The sequence below is a fragment of the Pseudorasbora parva genome, chromosome 25 (genome assembly GCF_024679245.1).
Source record: "Pseudorasbora parva isolate DD20220531a chromosome 25, ASM2467924v1, whole genome shotgun sequence".
Taxonomy (NCBI): Eukaryota; Metazoa; Chordata; class Actinopteri; order Cypriniformes; family Gobionidae; genus Pseudorasbora; species Pseudorasbora parva.
Window position 1 is genome coordinate 31,392,621 of NC_090196.1, and position 19,837 is coordinate 31,412,457.

General features: G+C 38.8%; 1 protein-coding gene across 5 annotated transcripts in view; it reads right to left on the bottom strand.

The window, feature by feature from the left end:
- Positions 1-415: 415 nt before the first annotated feature.
- neo1b (neogenin 1b) overlaps positions 416-19,837 on the bottom strand; it is a 256,016-nt gene continuing 236,594 nt past the window's right edge. For 2 of the 5 annotated variants that reach the window (XM_067437192.1, XM_067437191.1), the window contains exons 15-28: positions 19,134-19,328; positions 18,953-19,048; positions 16,489-16,721; positions 13,942-14,080; positions 12,182-12,289; positions 11,846-12,040; positions 11,737-11,769; positions 11,425-11,484; positions 11,192-11,330; positions 9,268-9,572; positions 8,206-8,358; positions 5,399-5,650; positions 3,479-3,591; positions 416-1,215 (exon numbers count right to left, since the gene is read on the bottom strand). In XM_067437192.1, the coding sequence (XP_067293293.1) occupies positions 1,132-1,215; positions 3,479-3,591; positions 5,399-5,650; positions 8,206-8,358; positions 9,268-9,572; positions 11,192-11,330; positions 11,425-11,484; positions 11,737-11,769; positions 11,846-12,040; positions 12,182-12,289; positions 13,942-14,080; positions 16,489-16,721; positions 18,953-19,048; positions 19,134-19,328 (2,105 nt within the window). In that variant the 3' untranslated portion in view covers positions 416-1,131. Of the gene's footprint in view, positions 1,216-1,235; positions 1,389-3,478; positions 3,592-5,398; positions 5,651-8,205; positions 8,359-9,267; positions 9,573-11,191; positions 11,331-11,424; positions 11,485-11,736; positions 11,770-11,845; positions 12,041-12,181; positions 12,290-13,941; positions 14,081-16,488; positions 16,722-18,952; positions 19,049-19,133; positions 19,329-19,837 lie in introns of those variants that run through there. The other 3 variants (XM_067437193.1, XM_067437194.1, XM_067437195.1) reach the window with 3 other exon arrangements.

A 19,837-nucleotide genomic window follows, 5' to 3' on the forward strand; every position in this document is an offset into this window, starting at 1 on the left:
GGAGAAGGGGTCGGCTGAACAGCACGGTGAAAACACAACGCAGAATATCTCATAACTTACATGGAAAATGTTTACAAAGCAATGTGTCGTCTTCATATAAAAACCAACCCAAACATGAATATATAAAAAATTGTCCTTTTTGAGAGTGTACAAAGTATTCATGTAAGCAAACATTTGCAGTTCGTTGTATATCTATATTTATATATATATATACCTCTCAAAGTACAAAAATCTGAGTCACTTGGCATTAAACTCCTTCATGATGAATCTCTAGGGCCCCAAAAACAGGCGTCAGGGTCCTGAGGAAGAGGAACGGTTCCTTCACCAAGAGTCTGGCGTTTGAGGAGTTTCTGAAGCACCAAACATCAACATCACTGGATTCAGATCGAGTTAAGATGCTCTTCCGGAGCATAAAATGACAAGTATGTCCATGAGGGAATTTTTAATGCATACTGAGACGTTTAATACTACCAGCGTCCCAGAGCAGGAGAGACTGAGATCTTCTCTCGGCATCAGATGACACATTTAAACATGACGTAAGACAGTGAAATAAAGCCATGATGCAACAGAATTCATGAGCAGACAAAAATAACTCGTAAATTATTCGCACATTGTTCAATACCTGTAAATCGCCGCGTTCAATTCAAATGCAACAACTATAATGGTGCAAGAATGTAAATAATGATCCACACACATCATTCATAAATTCATTATCTTAATTGTTGCACTGATTTGAATGCGACAGTTTACATTGGTTTTACGCATAATTGCCACAGAATTATTCTGCTTTCGTTTCATGAATGAAGCCCAATGTTTGCGCATGTGAGGTTTTGACTTTAAAAGAAGTCCTAAAATGATGTATACACAATGAAAACATACATAAATGAGCTAAAAAAATATGGAATACGTAAATACCCCCCCCAAAAACCCCATTAAAAACGTGTTTTCTGTGCAGAACGGCTCATCCGAGTTGTGAAAATGGCATTGTTTTCATTGTTTTATAGATTTCTCTGGCAAGATCCATGCAGGATGGAGAAGATGAAGCGGCGATCCGTGTTCTGAGATCAGTGTTTGTTTAAAAGTCCTGGTTGTTCCTGAGGACGAGGTTCAGCCGCGTGAGACTGAAGCGGGTCAGCCTGTGGTGATGGCGTTCAGGTCCTTCATCAAACCTTCCAGGTGGGCCATTTCCTCTGATAGCTCATCCGTCTCATACGTCTGAGAGAGAGAGAGCCATGCCAGACGAGCCATGTTAGAGTTAGGACTGAGGGATGCAAGACAACGGAGGGAGAGAACGACAAACCAACAGAAAGAGGACAAGCTAGAGGAGCGCAAGGGAGGGAAACGGGTTTGGAGAAGCGAGAGAATAAAGCGAGGCGCTAGAGTGCAACCTATGACAGAACAAACAAAACGCATGCATTCAGAAGCGCAACGCAAATTAAAGAGGAAAGGAAACAGTGCATTTCAGTTATTCAAAATTAGGCATAGAAAGAGAAAACGATTCAAATGAAGTCAGCCAGTGCGTAAAAAGAGAAATGGGTAAAAAAAGAGAAACATATCAAATGAAACAGATTCAAACCTTTGTGATAATATGGTGTCAAGATCACACTTCACTCCAAAATTAAAAATAGAAAAAAAGAAATCAACTTTTGTATAAAAAAAGCTGATATTTTATTATTAATATAAATTAGAGGAGCATATAACTCAGGGGCTGGTATTCACAAAACATCTCAAAGGGATAGTTCTCCTAAAAACGAAAATTCATGAAATCTTTTGTGTTCAGCAGCACAACATGAGGTTAAATAGAGTAAATGATGACAGAATTTTTGGGTGAACTATCCCTTCACGGCTAAAAGTAGCTCCTAACTTGCCGATTTAGGAGAAACTCAGGCGTGTCAGTCCTAATTTTAGGACTCCTAAATTTTAGTTTTAAGAGTATTTCACAAAGTATTTCAGCACTAAAACTAGCTCCTAACTCCATGAAACGCTAGTAGTAGTCAAGAGACTCCTAAATCACTAAGACCAAATCACAAAGTCATATCGACCTTTGCTGCAATCTGCCCAAAGACATATATTCACATCACGGGACACTATAGTTATTCGCAATCACTAAAGTTCATTACATGCATGCGTTTAAAAAGCCTTGCCGGTTAAACATTTCATGCTTATGCACTGTTGCTTTACTTGAGCTGAGTGCACACACTACAAGCCTGTCAAACACACGTGATTACTGGAGTAAGTAGTCTTACTGCGCTAATACTGTCAAATACACACAAGGTTTACTTCAACACAGTCGGTTATGTCTAAAGTAGAGGTCGACTGATCGCTAGGTTGGACCACACTTGCCGATAATCGAATAATCCGAATAATCGACCGATAGTTCCGAATAATCGACCGATAGTTTTTAAAAATATTAGATTAAAATAATAGTAATAATAACAAATAAAAAAACAGTCCTGAACAATGTTCAAAATTGCATATATAAACATGAATATATTAAAATGAGAAGTTCTAACAGAAAAAAAAATCTACAGAAAATAACTAAAACATTACAAATAAATGTTTCTTAAGCTCTAACTTTATGAAACGCTAGGAGTAGTCAAGAGGACTCCTAAATCACTAAGACCAAATCACAAACAGTCATAACGACCTTTGCTGCAATCTGCCCAAAGAAACTATACCACATTGTGACAATAGTGATAATGTATCTTTAATAAAAAAAATCTGATTACCTGTGGTAGTTGCTTTTACGAGTTCACACTTATAAATGATTGAATAAAGTAAAACAATAAGAGTATTTGCTGTACTGTCCCGAAGTGATCGAGGGCTCTGAGCCCAGCCTCTCTGTTGTTATATGTTTATGTTTTTTTATATATATATAAAAAACATACGGGCTTCCATACCTTTGTTTCCTTGTGTGATTAAAAAAAAAAAAATCGATATCGAAACGGAAAAAATAAATGTCGTTTTTTCGCCTCAGCACATTCGCGTTCGGTGTGGCAAGCGCTCATTACACAAACAGCTGAAAAAAAATAAAACCATCGCGCAAATTATTCACACTTCAAAATCGCACCCAGTGTGAAAGGGCCTTTAGTGGTAAGATGAAATGTTTTGTGAATACAGCCCCTGATATATTTTAAATGCTAATTTAAAAATGCATAGATTCAATACACTTTTTTTTCTTCCAGTGAGCAGGCTCTGTATTGGGTACATTTTGATTTGAGAATTTAGATTTTTTACAGCACAAAATAATAAGTGCATACTAATTGCCTATTAAATATTAAACTAATGAACCATTTATTTGTTATGAAAAGAAAAAATCACAATGAAAAAAAAAAGTTATTGGTTCTATAAATAAGGCTTCATTTTCTTTAGGCAAATTAATATTTTTCTTTTGATTTTGGGTGAAATGTGAATGAGAGATGTTTGAGGGTTCATGATGAAGCATTCACTAAAACTCAAAAGCGTCTCCAGCACTCACCATGTCCAGCATCTTGCTGGTTTCTGATTGGTCGGGTGCATTTGGGACTGTTACTGCCATTGGAGCTCGAGCTCGATTTAGTGTCCCGATAGACGCAGTTTTCACGCCAGACGCTGAAACACAGATAACATCACATGCCATAAACTTTTGCTGTGCAAAAATTGAATAGATTACCTTTTAAGTTTTTAAAGGGGTGGTTGCATGCGATTTGACTTTTTTAACTGTAGTTAGTGTGTAATGTTGCTGCTTGATCATAAACAGTATCTGCAAAGTTACAGCGCTGAAAGTTCAATGCAAACGGAGATATTGTCTTTTAAAGGTCCCGTTCTTCGCGTGTTTTCGAAGCTTTGATTATGTTTACAGTGTGCAATATAACATGAGTTCATGTTTCGCGTGTAAAAAAAACACAGTATTTTTCACACAATTGACTTATCTGTACAGCGCTGTTTCCTCTGTCCTAAAAACGGCCTGATGATTTCCTTGTTCTATGAAGTACCTCCTTCAGAAACACGTAACGAGTTCTGATTGGGCCAGCGCTTCCCGTGTTGTGATTGGACAGCAGCTTAGCGCACTTTGCCCGGAAAGGTCCCGCCTCTTACCATAACGGGGCGATGCAAGTGCTGAACGCGCGCTCTTCTCCACGTGGGAGAGCAACGAGACCACGCCCCCTTTCTTGCGTGTTCTTGTGGGCGGAGCTTTAGTCAACAAACGGTTCTAGTGACGTCATTACAGCAGGAAGTGCAGCGGTGTAGTCCAAACCGGCCGATCGCTGTAGGCTTTGAAAGGGAACTTCTGTTAAATAAAATATCTCGCTTGGCATTGAACTTTGAGCTTTATAATTTTACAGATATTATTTATGCTCTAACAGCAACATTACACACTAACTAAAGTTTGAAGGATGGAATCGTGAAGAACAGGACCTTTAAAGTTACGCCAGTTTATTGCCTACAAAAATGGCCGGTTTGGACTACAACGAGCTTCTTCCTGGTTGGTGACAACATAAACCCTTGCTATGCTGCGTTCCACTCCACTTTAAGACACGCACTTGCAAACTTCCCTAAGCACTTCCCCTTGAGGGAATCCCCGCCGCCATTTTGTAGTGCGTTCCACTTCGTGAAGTGGACAAGGGAAGTTTATATGGACAGACCCTTGCTCCCTCGATTTTGACCGAGTGAGCGAGTCTACTTCATATGTACACTTCAGGCAGCTTCATATACCACAATGCAATGCGATTGTGACGTCACCACATATCGCGTTTAATTTACCCCACCACAAACAACTCTATGATATTTTTAAAAACATTTAAAACAACCCAAATAAATCCATATACATATAGAATGCTGCATTAAACAATTTCGTAAAGGAAAAAAATTAATAATAAATCAACTCCATAGTGGATTCCAAGTGATCAAGGGCTTAGGGCGTTCCAGTTCAGTCCATTGCAAAGTTTCCGCCAGTAGTGGGCACTCATGCAACGTAGGCAATGACGCACATCCGAGTGAACGAGACGGAGGGAAGTTTGCGAGTGAAGGGCATGATAAAAATGAACTGGAACGCAGCACTGGTCTCCCCAGATGTGACTTCTGCCTGTAATGCTAAGGGGCGTGGTGTTTCCGGCAACCTGTGCTTGGCACTTCAGCCAATAAAAATACATGAAACTACATTTGGCCATCTAACCAATCTAAGACCATTGTGTTTTTCGGAGGGATGGGCTTCATAGAAGCAGGAAGCAAACGAGCCGTTCAAATGACAGTGGAGACAGCGGGGTGGAATAAAGGGAGAATAGAAGAAAAATACGGCGTTAAAAAAAGAAGAAGTATTAAGACGTGTTATATGATCCCCATAAACACAACCAAGCCTAGAAAAAAAACACAGAACCACCCCTTTAACATGTCAAAATTGATAAAGCAGAAAACGGACCTGGCTGTGCCAGCAGAGGGGTGCTGGGTAAGGCGGTGTCATAGGTGGGCGGGTTATGGGCAGAAACGGTGACAGCTGGTACAGCGAAGCTCTTGAGCGGGTGTGACGGCCGCACGTGAGCCGTTGGCGGGTTTATGGTGGGTGGGTCTTCCTCTTTGATCACCGCCTCCGTCTTCTGGACCTCAGCTGTAATGATGGGCTGACTGGGGGCAACCGGAGGTTCAGGTGCAGGCGGCTGATTCCTCACAGATTCTGCACAGATTGAAGAAAAATCAATTAATTAATACAATAAAAAAATTACACTATAACACTTATACATGATACATAACTTTATTTGTATATTTTTTAAATATTGTACAACGTTATACTTTTCTTAAATAATTAAAAAAGATTTTTAATTAATGTAAATTTTTTATATATATATATATATATATATATATATATATATATATATATATATATATATATATATATATATATATATATATGAAGAGTTCGGTTGTAAAACGCCCTTTTTTTGACATTTGGATTTTATTATTGGAAATCACTGTTTAGATGTACCTTAATCTATGTGTGAATTGCTGCCATTTTAAGCCTCCTACAAAATATAACGGTTAGGCTATAGAGCACTCAGGATGCTGCGCGAGCTCAGTATGTCACGCGAGGAGAGTCACCGCCGGTGAAGTGCTCCGAGTTTGCTCAGCGATTTAACGATAATAGCAAAACAAAAAACATTTTTAAAAAGAGGATTCAATAGGCTAACTAAAAAACGTTTACCATTTAATTGTTTATACTGTAGGCGAGCTGTCAGTCATGTAGGCTACGTCACTGATCAACAGCTGTCTGTCAGTCAGAGAATCAAAGCGTCAGAGTCAAGCTAACGTTATGATTTCAATGACGGATTGGAGCCGGTCAGGAACGCATCTAAAGAAAATCATCAAAGGGAGAAGACCAAACGGGCAAGGCATTCAGGGGAGGGAAAACATCCAAAGATTAATTGTGGTCATCATGCGACTGCGAGTAACGTTGGTCTGTCTCACACACACACACTCACTAGCTTTTCTTAATGATACAGTAAGAGAATATAGCCTAAGTTGGATATATAGTGTTTTGCAAAAACATTAAAAATAAATAAATTGCTATGTATGTTCTGGCCAAAACTAACTCAGAATCGTATTATTAATCATATTATTAATCAATCTTTGTATATACTATTCCATATATTTATGATGTATTGTTTTTTTTTAACCAATTTAAGATGTTTGACAATGTTAAGATTAATATGTTGCATTTTGGCATGGTTTTTGACTTGATTTATGAACTATTTATGGACATTAAATAAAAAATATCCTGGGTTTGAAGATTGTGTCCGTGGCCTTCACTGAGCTCAAGTAATAGTTTAATGTCCAAAAAATTGTGAATGAACTTGACTGTTGATGTCTTCAATAATAATGTCAAATAACCAACATTTCTCAAAATGGATAGCTTGTTTTGTAACAAAAAATAAATAAATAAATAAATAAATAAATAAATAAAAAAAAATATATATATATATATAGTTTGTGTATATACACACACATGCACAATCATTTTATTTGTATTTTTAAATAAGATTATACAATAAATTATATATACACATAAAGAACTGTGTATATAGTTACAATATATTACGTTTATAATACTTTTTTAACTTCATATAAATTATATATACATATACAGACACACAATAAAAAAGATACATACATATATACATACATATAAAATAATAAAATAAAAGATTTTATATATATATATATATATATATAAAATAAAAGATTTTATATATATATATATATAAAAGATTTTATATAAATATATATATACACACATATATATATATATATTAGGGATGCCAAAATTCTCAATTTAATATTAAACCATTCAGTGCGACAATCACGGTTCAAAACGCGCTTGTATATTGCGGTTCATGGTTTTTACGGTTTTGCATTGAATTAATTTTATAATTTTAAAGTCTCCATCACAATATACTACTGTACAGCGTGACATATATTCACATCACGGGACACTATAGTTATTCGCAATCACTAAAGTTCATTACATGCATGCGTTTAAAAAGCCTTGCCGGTTAAACATTTCATGCTTATGCACTGTTGCTTTACTTGAGCTGAGTGCACACACTACAAGCCTGTCAAACACACGTGATTACTGGAGTAAGTAGTCTTACTGCGCTAATACTGTCAAATACACATATATACACACAGTCGGTTATGTCTAAAGTGAAAGTAAAATTGGTGTGTGTCTGGATATGAGATGCGTGCAGGTGACAGCGCAGACATGCTGCCGCTTGTCCTTAAAGGGACAGTTCACCTCAAAATGAAAAACTAAATAATGACTTAGTTATTATTATTTATTACTCGCTCTAATGTTGTTCCAAACCTGTATGAGTTTCTTTGTTCTGCTGAAGACAAAAGATGATATTTTGAAGAATTTTTGTAACTAAGCAGATAGAGCAACCATTCACTGCCATAGTACTTTTTACTCCACCTCAATCTCAGCCCGTCTCTGATGGGTGGGCTCAACGGCCGGGTCCTGTGCGGTGCGAGGGATGGGCGTCTCCGTCATGACCGGGTTGGGGTAGTGAATGGCTGCTCTATTTGCTTGGTTACAAACATTCAACATGTATTCTTTTGTGTTCAGCAGAAGTAACAGGTTTGGAACAACATTTGAGTGAGTAAATGATTACAGTTTTCGTTTTTGGGTGAACTATCCCTTTAATACCATCTGTATCTTGCAGCGGTGCGTCTCACCTGCAGACGGAAACCTGTCTGTGTATGTGTTGGGGGTGGCGGGCGCTCTCAGGCTGATCTGATGATGAAGGTAGCCACGCGGCGGGAGGTGATAGTGATGATGATGGTGATGAAGATGATCGAGGGAATGAATGGGATGAGCACTTATCACAGCTGAGAGAGGACACACACACACACACAGTGAAATCAACACGACAACACATCTGCTCCACACTTAGTGAGTTTCTTTTCACACCACAGCCTACACAGCATCCCAGCTAAGGAAACGCAACCTCACAAGTGCTCTACATTGGCAGCCATTTAGTCGGTCACATAAATAAAACGTTTTAATTTTAAGTAACAAATTATAGTTTTGAAAATAAATAAACAATTAGTAGTAAAAATATATTTCATAAAATAAAATCAAAAAGTAAAACTAATGATTTAACTTTGTATTTAGATTTGCTTCAGTTAGTTTGTGCATAAATAATTGAAAATAAGTAATTCAAAATTAATTTTGATTTACTGGTACTTTATTAAAATTGTTATTAAATGTTATATTTAATGTAAAATATATATTTAAATTCTGACAATATAATAAAATCTCATGAAATGGTGTTAATAAAGTTAAAAAATATTTAATTAGACATTTATAATAATTTATCTTGAATAATTTGCCATTGAGAATCACTTTTAAAAAAAATGTAATTAGGATTGTTTTGACAAGGAAGGAATATTTTTGCATATGCAAAAATATTCTTTGAAGGCAACATAACGTAATGTACTACTGTGTATGCGAGTATGTTAATGTACTGTCAAAAACACTGTAAAGCGGCCATAATAAAAGTAAAAGGCGTTGTATAAATAAAACTTTTTCTAAAACATGCTTTTATCTTTTGTCACAGCCATCATGTCATTTTGAGACACTAAATGCCTAGAAGTGCTGTATAAGGAGCTCACTAGGTTTGGATCTAGTTCCCTATTCTGACACAAGACGCCACAACTGAGTGCACAGCATGACGAGCACAAGACAGGTTGAGGTGGGATGGGACAGGATGTGCCGGTTTTGCTCTGTGGACTTACGCTGGGGTGGCGGCGAGTCGAATGGCATCATTATTTTAGGTCTCGCTCCCCTCCGACCGGCCAATGTGGACACGCTCTCCTCCACCTGAATCTCAGCCCGTCTCTGATGGGTGGGCTCAACGGCCGGGTCCTGTGCGATGCGAGGGATGGGCGTCTCCGTCATGACTGGGTTGGGGTCGGGTGATTTGTCCATGGGTTTGAGCTCCAGACGCTCGTGGTGGATCCAGAGGTCAGGAGGCTTCAGGTCTTTAGATGAGCTCTTGTACTTGTGTGAGCTGGTGTTGGTCTTGCAGGCCGCACGTTTCCTGGAAACACAAATACAACTCAACCTCCAAACGCATTCAACAGGTTTACACACCAAAATGAACTCAAGTTCTTCATGATTATGATAAACACCATTTTTATAAATTATTTTTACACACACTCTCACTCACACTCTCTGTGAGAATGAGGAATGTGGAAGTGTGTAAGAGAGTATGTCACACACTCTTAACACACCTCACATTCACTCACACACACACACACTCCCTCCATTCATCTCTCGTACACAACCTCACTCACTTACCGAGACACACGCACGCACTCACTAACCCTCACACACACACTCACATTTGATAAGCTAAAAACGATTGATTTAACTTTGTATTTTGTATTAGTTTAGCTTTGTTTCAATTCATTTTAATTGGTGCATATAGACTTTTAATCTTATGAAATTATTAAATATATTTATGTGTGTGTATATATATATATATATATATACATACATACATACATATATACATACATATACACACACACACATCTTATTTTATATTTAAATGACTATAAAATACTTAAAATCCACATTTAAAGACTTTATTAACTTCACAGATTTAAAATAAAATTACACTCCACTATTTTAATAATTAGGATTTTAATATTTTTATAATTAGTTTAATTAGCATTTTACATAAACATTAAAATATTGTGACAGAAAAAAACAATCACATGATAATCAATTTGAGAGAGAACCTGTCAGGTCATGCAGCACTGATCGAAAAGTAATTCATAACGGTGTCGTTCAGAAAACATCTCATTGCTTATTGTTTTCATTTATTATAAGGCTCTGTGGAATACTTGATTCTGATTGGTCAATCGCGCATTCCAGCGGCATGCTATTCCCAGATAACAACTGCCAAAGTTGAATAACACACCGCTCATCTAGGTACTACGAGTTATCTCAACCAAAAATTACATGCGTAATGCTGTCGTTGACTCTCTGGCGCCATCTTATGGCTCTTAAACACTTAATCGGCATGGGTTACAATGGAAGACTTTCAAGGCGGGTTTACTTTATAAAGTTGTAAATATGGATATTTTTCTTACACAAACGCATCGATTAGAATCAGAAAGCCTCTATTAACCCATCAGAGCCGTGTGGAGCACGTTATATGAAGGACAGCTGTATTTTTTATGGACTTCAAAAACAGCTACAAGTACTGCTTGGATTAATTTAAGCCTGGACTTTTTAAATATAACTCTGATTGTGTTCGTCTGAAAGAAGAATGTCATAAACACCTATGATGACTTGAGGGTGCGTAAATCTTGGGCTTAGTTTAATGTTTGGGTAAACGAACCCTTTCAGCATTCTTTTTTTTTTTGATTCATTAAAAAGAAAACTTCAGCAGTAGATAAAGGCCTTTTCTTCGCAGAAGCTTTGGGTAAGAGCTAATAAAATACTTAAACTCGAGACAATATTTGGTGTCTATTTACTTGAGACAAGCAGCCGTGTAATAAGCGGGATTAGGTACACCCAGTCGGTTAACGCAGAATAAACCCCTTCAGACTGACACAAGACCTGATCACTCTGTAGGGTTTATTCTGCGATAACAACCGGCTGGATGTCCCTTACATACAGATGTTATATAAAGAGTGAAGAACACACTTTTTCTGATGAGAGTTGGACCGGCGCGTGCACAGGACGGCCCCCACGACCACAGCGATGATGGTGAATACTCCAACAGAAACAATGACCACGATCACCAAGATGTGATTTTCCTGGCTGCCCGTGATGCCTGGTTTATCTGACAGAGAGAGAGAGAGAGAGAGACTACTAGTTACTACACCACAGGTCTGAGTTTTACAGTGTCTGTCTTTAAACTTGGTCTTCCGGTTTACCCATATTGGATCCAATCCCGTGCTCCGGTAGGGTCGGGTGACCGGGTTTGACTTGCAGCCCTAGAGACAACAACACGTCAGCGACATTCAGCTACCCCACAATGCATCTGACATAAATGTAGTAGACAGTTATGCATCAGGGCTGTGCACCTAAAATTGCACTGAAATTACATTACAACTCCTGAAAATTAATTATATGCATAAATTGACAGGCAAAATTAATGATGCATGTTTGCTGCACTAGACTAACTACCCAACTAATGCAATTCTTGTGACTTAATTTCCATGTGCAATAGAAACATGTTTAATTACCTTGATCACTTGACATTTTGTCAGATGGTTCAGCTGGAAATGCAAACAAACAGAATGAATAAATGAGCTTAAGTTGAGTTTTAATAGATAAGGGAGATTGAGGTTTCACCTTTAGGGGTGCGGAACTGCACCGCGTCTGACATGGGTCCCATGCCTTTGGAGTTTCTGGCCTGGATCTTAAAGTAGTAGGCGGTGTCCAGTGTCAGACCCTGAATCTGATGGGTCAGTCTGTTTCCCACCACGGGCTCCACGACCCAGTCATGAACCTCAGCGTTCACGTCGGTGCTGTAGTAGATGATGTACCCTGAGACACAGAGAGATTCGCTGAGGTTTTTGAGCTGTAATGTCAGCTGAAAATCATCCTTGATAACGTTAATCCATGTAAGTCATGAGAATGTCAGGATAAAATGTGTCATGTGACCACTGCGAGCTGTTCCTCACATACCTGTGATTTTGCCGTTGGCTTCAGTCGGAGGCTGCCAGTTGATGTTGATGATTCGTGGATTTCCCTCTTTACTGATCACAGTCACATCTTTTGGAGCTGAGCTGGGAACTACAAAACATACCAAACAGCATTAAAGAGAGAAAATACAAGTGAATGGCTGTTACTGAGAACTTTCCCAAGCTATTATAATATATTTGTCATAACAATTAGTTCCAAAATCATGTAACTAAATAAGCAGTAGTTTTGCATGCATCCTGAAACATCTGTTCTACTCTAGTAACACTAATAAAAAAAAGTTGCGCCAACATTTGGACAAATGATAATCATTTTTGAAGTACATTTTTAATAACATTAGCACTTGCAATAATCATACAAACATAATTGGCATAAAAGGCATAACATTATGAGCACTGACAGGTGAAGTGAATAACACTGATGATCTCTTCATCACGGCTCCTGTTAGTGGGTGGGATATATTAGGCACCAAGTGAACATTTTGTCCTCAAGTTGATGTGTTAGAAGCAGGAAAAATGGACAAGCGTAAGGATTTGAGCGAGTTTGACAAGGGCCAGATTGTGACGGCTAGACGACTGGGTCAGAGCATCTCCAAAACTGCAGCTCTTGTGGGCTGTTCCCGGTCTGCAGTGGTCAGTCTCTATCAAAAGTGCTCCAAGAGGAACAGTGGAGAACCGGCCACAGGGTCATGGGCGGCCAAGGCTCATTGATGCACGTGGGGAGTGAAGGCTGGCCCGTGTGGTCCGATCAAACAGACGAGCTGCTGGAGCTCAAACTGCTCCAGAAGTTAATGCTGGTTCTGATAGAAAGGTGTCAATACACAGAGCATCTCAGTTTGTTGTGTACGGGGCGGCATAGCCGCTGACCAGTCAGGGTGCCCATGCTGACCCCTGACCCCGCCGAAAGCACCAACAGTGGCACGTGAGCATCAGAACTGGACCACGGAGCAATGGAAGAAAGTGGCCTGGTCTGAGGAATCACATTTTCTTTTACATCACGTGGATGGCCGGGTGTGTTGTGTGGCTTATCTGGGGAACACATGGCCCCAGGATGCACTATGGGAAGAAGGCGAGCCGGCGGAGGCAGTGTGATGCTTTGGGAAATGTTTGAAAACCTTGAGTCCTGCCATCCATGTGGATGTTACTTTGACACGCTCCACCTACCTAAGCATTGCTGAGCCCATGTTCAGCCTTTCATGGAAACGGTATTCTGGTGGCTGTGGCTCTTCCAGCAGGATAATGCTCCTGACACAAAGCACAAATGCTTCAGGAATGGTTTGAGGAGCACGACAACGAGTTTAAGGCGTTGACTTGGCCTCCAAAATTCCCCAGATCTCAATCCAATCGAGCATCTGTGGGATGAGCTGTACAAACAAGTCTGATCCATGGAGGCCCCATCTCACAACTTACAGGACTTAAAGGATCTGCTGCTAACATCTTGGTGCCAGATACCACAGCACCCCTTCAAGGGTCGAGTGGAGTCCATGCCTCGACGGGTCAGGGCTGGTTTTGCAGAAAAATGGGAGCCAACACAATATTAGGAAGGTGCTCATAATGTTATGCCTGATCGTTGTATACACAATATTAAACAAAATTAAAATGATAACCAAAATGCTCAATTTGCTGAAGTTGTGTATATCGGTGTGGAAGAGAAAATGTTACAGAAAAAATAACCGTCATTTAATAACGCATATAAACCCAGAAGCAAACATTCCTGAATGGCTAAAATCTTGTGCTATCTCTTACTGGTCTCAAAGGTGGTCCCGTGGGCCGTCATGCTCCATGTGCTGCTCCTGCGGCTCTTGGTCACCATCACAGAGAACTCGTAAAGCGTATTGGGCTTCAGAGCCGACACCGTATGGAACAGAGACGTGGTGTTCGCCGTCTGAACAGACAAACACATTTAAGACCTAACTTTATCACTGCGCTCAAAATATGGCTGTTTAAAAATAAAGCATGTAGTGTACATGTACAGTAAGCAGTGCACTAGGGTTGCAGTCTGAGAGTGCTCACTAGAGGGCGCTCAGCACATGGAAAAGAAAAACAACCTCTAGTGAACTGAAACAGAAATCAGATCCAGTGTTATTTTAATATCACTGAGATGCTAGTATAGCTTTGGATAATAATTTGAATCAGTTTTTAATATTTTTCATTTTAATGTAGATAAAGATTAACATTTTTGCCATTTGTTTATAGTTTTTTTTTTAATTTGTATTATTTAGTGCACATTAAGTTAAATGAAATGAAAATGAGAAATCGTGCCTTGCCTTTTTTTGTGCATTTTATTTTAGCTAATGTTTATTTTATTTCAAAATATATATATATTTTATGGTTTTAGTTTTAAAGTCACCATGGAATCAAAATGGACCAAATTTTTTTCCAATAGAATAGTGCAGTATTTATTATAACTGATTTATTTGTGCACATTAATATTTAATTTTTAATTCATGCACCTTGTAATCTTTAAATCAGAATAACCTCTCTTTTCTGATGACGAGGGCGGGGCAACCTGTCAGTCACATGAGATCCACCAATAGCAAACCACGACCATACAATCAATTCCCCAAAGACAAAATCAAGCTCCGCCCTAGATTTATTCCTGTTTGAGAAGCAGTTTCAATCAGATATACATCACAATATGGAAGACAAGTAGAGATGCACCGATTGCAATTTTCTTGGCCGATACAGATTTCCGTTTTTATGTTAGTGAGATCGGCCGATACAGATTTCCGTTTTTATGTTAGTGAGATCGGCCGATACAGATTTCCGTTTTTATGTTAGTGAGATCGGCCGATACAGATTTCCGTTTTTATGTTAGTGAGATCGGCCGACAACGATTTCCGTTTTTATGTTAGTGAGATCGGCCGATACCGATTTCCGTTTTTATGTTAGTGAGATCGGCCGATACCGATTTCCGTTTTTATGTTAGTGAGATCGGCCGATACCGATTTCCGTTCTTATGTTAGTGAGATCGGCCGATACCGATTTCCGTTCTTATGTTAGTGAGATCGGCCGACAACGATTTCCGTTTTTATGTTAGTGAGATCGGCCGATACCGATTTCCGTTTTTATGTTAGTGAGATCGGCCGATACCGATTTCCGTTTTTATGTTAGTGAGATCGGCCGATACCGATTTCCGTTTTTATGTTAGTGAGATCGGCCGATACCGATTTCCGTTCTTATGTTAGTGAGATCGGCCGATACCGATTTCCGTTTTTATGTTAGTGAGATCGGCCGATACCGATTTCCGTTTTTATGTTAGTGAGATCGGCCGATACCGATTTCCGTTTTTATGTTAGTGAGATCGGCCGATACCGATTTCCGTTTTTATGTTAGTGAGATCGGCCGATACCGATTTCCGTTTTTATGTTAGTGAGATCGGCCGACAACGATTTCCGTTTTTATGTTAGTGAGATCGGCCGATACCGATTTCCGTTTTTATGTTAGTGAGATCGGCCGATACCGATTTCCGTTTTTATGTTAGTGAGATCGGCCGATACCGATTTCCGTTTTTATGTTAGTGAGATCGGCCGATACCGATTTTTGGGTAACATTTCAGTACCACAGCTAAATGTTTTTTTAAAAATATTTTTTATTTATTTATGTATTTAGTTTATTATTTATGATGATAATCATTATAAGAAAATAATACATGCACATTTAAAGGCTGCATGCTGTTTAAAAGTAAACATTGTTTATAAAAAAAAGAGATCAAATTAAAAATAATCAACCATCTAAGCATAATCATTATTATTAGTAGAGACGTATTATTATTACATCGAGACGTAGCTAAATCTACTGTAGCTACAACAGTAGCCTAATATATTCTGTTTCAAATCAATTTACATTTTTTAAACCAAACCTTTATTTTGACGGGTTGCCATGATGACCTTTGAGTGTCTGTGTTCATGATATGAGCGTTTTCTCAAATGAAACGGTGAATTCTCACTCAGTGGGTGTGTTTACATGCGCACCAGTAAGCTGATAACTCAAAAATATCGGTTTATTGAAGTAACCAGTTTTCCCCTTTACATGCAAACCAGTAAACGGACAACGCAAGTAAACCGCACTTACATGATAAACCGGGTTATTTCCTTGTATTGACGTCAAAAATAATAATGTCCGTATATCTGACTCTTGAGTTTCTCTAAAGAAAAGAGTATCGCAACTTCCATTTCATGCTAAATTTACCTATAAAAACCCTGTTCAGAACATCAGTTCAAATGAAATGAAACCGCTTCGAACACCAACTAATCAGATTCACCAAATAACACCCATAAAGACGGTCCGTACCTTATATTTGGTGTTGGCGGGGATGTTGGTCTTCCAGCGGATGGTGTAATATCTGGAATCGGTGATCTTCTGGTTCTTTGCGAGCGAGTTGTCGGCCCAGCTGACTTTGACGGTGTCGTGGCTGAGGACAGTGGCCTGAACGCCCACCGGGGGCAGCATGGGAGTGGGGTCGGGTGCTGGGGTGTATGGGTTATTGAAGAGTTCATAAAAATCAATATCAGGGTCTATGGGGTCTGACAGCAGCGTTACACACACACAGATGAGTCAACGCAAATCATAATAAAAAGAAAAATCACATGGGTTTAAAAAAACATGGAAGGATTAGACGGGAATAAATGGATTGATGGTTCAGTGGATGACAAGCAAGAGGAAAATGAATGAAAGAGAGAAAGAAAGACATTATTAGAATTGATACACCCATATTTAACAGTGCAAAAACATCAAATAATATTTATATTACAATTATTATGGATTATGCTGCATTTACGGAAATACATAAAAATACTTAATGAAATTTTAAGAAAAGTTCAATATAATTTAAGGGCAGTAGTATCTGTAACAATTATTACAGAAAATAATTCAATCTCGTAAAAACAAACAATATTCATGTGCACAGCAATGCCCTTACAATAGAAGTCAACGAAAGTGTCATTTGTTTTTGTTACACTTTAATGACACTTATTCAAAGGTGTCTGTTCCTGAGTAACTACATGCACTTGCTATAGGGCTACGATTAGGGTTTGTTGAACATAATTATTTTATAATTATTACTATAGTAACTACATGAAACATATGTAACAATGATAGTGTAAAAGAAAGTGCTATCCTACTTAGCGGATGACCTTCTGCTTAAACATTACTGATATAATTCCTGCTTTTTTCTCAATAATAACAATAATAATACAAAATATTTTTACTTAAATTATAAGAATTTAACAAACCAAAAAATATGCAATAATATTAGTGCACTGTACAATAAATTATATTCATACTAGGGCTTTCAAAATGAACGCGTTAATGCAAATACATTTTAACGGAAATAATTTTATTAACGCAGTGCGCATTTTCTGTTTGATCCACGGCCCGTAGTTGGGGAAATTGAGATCAGCCATAGACGTAAAGGATGCAGCAGCAAACATTAACAGGGAAAGAAAAGGGTTAACAATAACATTACTCTGAAATAAGTGCAGTCATAGCCTACATAAGCTACCATATTTACTGTTGAACTTTTATTAGACTCCAGGTCGAAAGAAAAGTGCAATGCTGATTATTCGAATACCTCTGTACGCAATTGGATAGTCCTTCAACCAATAGGACCACAAGAGGCGTGATCGACGTTCAGTCCACCATTTCTCTATCCGTCATCGTGTTAAACCCGCCAATAGCGTGCCAGTTGGATAAGCCAGTCTGTGATTGGTTCCAGCAAAAGTGTAACAGAAGCAGGATAAATGAATGTACAGGTTTCCAGACTGAGTTGCCGGGCGAAATCAAATCACTGGCAGATCAGGCTTGGTTTACCCAGTCTAGTTTTTTTTGCTCACTTGGAATAAAAGCCTAAATTCAATCTATTCATCATATAAAGTGAGGTATTCGTGATATGGATTAGTTTAATGATCTCTTTTTGAAGCATCAAAGTTGTACGTAGCTGTCAATGGAGGAACAGAAATTGTCTTCTTATAAAAAAGGTCTTAATTTGTGTTCCGAGGATGAACGAAAATCTTACAGGTTAGGAATGACGAGCAGTTAAGGACCGAATTTAAATTTGTGTGTGAACTATCCCTTTAAGAGGCACAGACCCAAATGATTGAGCAAGCTGCTGATCGATGGCGCTCTGAACATTTGTTTAATTAAGATACACCTGGAATTACTATTGATTTCTGCTGTGCAAATATCCACTTATTTAATTGTCAACAACAACAAAAAATGCATTCTCAGCCCAGAAAACGGCAGCAAACGATTGTTGCAAACGTGCTAACACTCATTCTTGGCGAACAACTCATTTCTGGGTCACTAGATCTGGAAGCTCGAGCCTGTCAGAAAAGTTGTGAGAGTCAGAGCTGATGCGAATCTCAACCTGACGGGACAGCAGGGGGTCTGGAAACCTTTAACAGCGGCATTCGGCTGTCGGAGACATCTGACGTAAAGTCAAAGATGTGGGGATGGAAGCAAGCGACACTTACATTTCGATGCTAACGTGATGCATGTGTAGTACCCGTCACCTTATATTTAAAACACACACACACACACACACACACACTCCAATCGTAGTTTATCTCCGCTACAAAACAATGTGAGTGAGAGCCTGGAGTGTAACAGATTTACACCATGCGCTTCATTTTCAATGAAACACAAACATGTCTGAAGCTAGATAACAGAGACGTGATATGCAGTTCTGATGTCTCACTAACCACTAAGCATATAGTGTTGTCATCCTGCCACAATATAACGTGTGTGTGCGTCTTACCGGACTGAGGTCTTGTTGTAGCGCTGTTGTAGATGGGAATGCCTTCGCCCATGTTGTTGAAGGCCTTGAGAGTGATGACGTAATGGGAACTGGGATCTGCAGAGGAAAACACATATAAACGTCTGAAAACACACCTTATGGCAACATCTGGTTGATTATTTGCAGCATTAGAGACGCCCACCGAGGTTGTCGATGCTGTAGAAACGCTGCTTGTAATCCAGAGTGACCGTGTGGGCATGAGGGCTGCCAATTCCATATCCGATCTTGTAACCTCGGACTAAAATGTTCTGGTTTTCCGGAGGCGTCCAAGTCACCACAATACGGTTTACAAGAGGACGGACATGAAGGGAACTCGGGACGCCTGGTACCTGAGACTCTGTAACAGACACAATGAACAATCAGCTAGCACCTGCTCACCTTTGACAATTTATTATATATATATATATATATATATACATACAGGGCTTGAAATTAACACCCGCCAACTGGGGGTAGATTTCAGCTGTGGCGGGTACGGCAGCCACTCCCACTAGCCACTTTGGCGGGTTGAATATAATTTACAGCTAAATGAAATGCTAAGACCGTCGTATCACAAAATTGACTATAATTCAACTACAATTCTTTATACTTAGTGAAGGCAAGATAGGCGGAATCGCGCTGAATGACACAACAAAAGCGCTCGTACGCGTGATCAGTTCTCCTTGCTGCTGAATAGTCAAATACACACTGATGTCAAAATGTCCATCGCATGAACACTGTCGGTTATGGCTTAAGTGTATGTAAACAGGTGGGTAATAACTGGATATGTGTCACAAATATTACATCCATGCATTCAGCAGCCCAATTAACTACAGATGTTAAATAAATGTATACATATTAAATAAA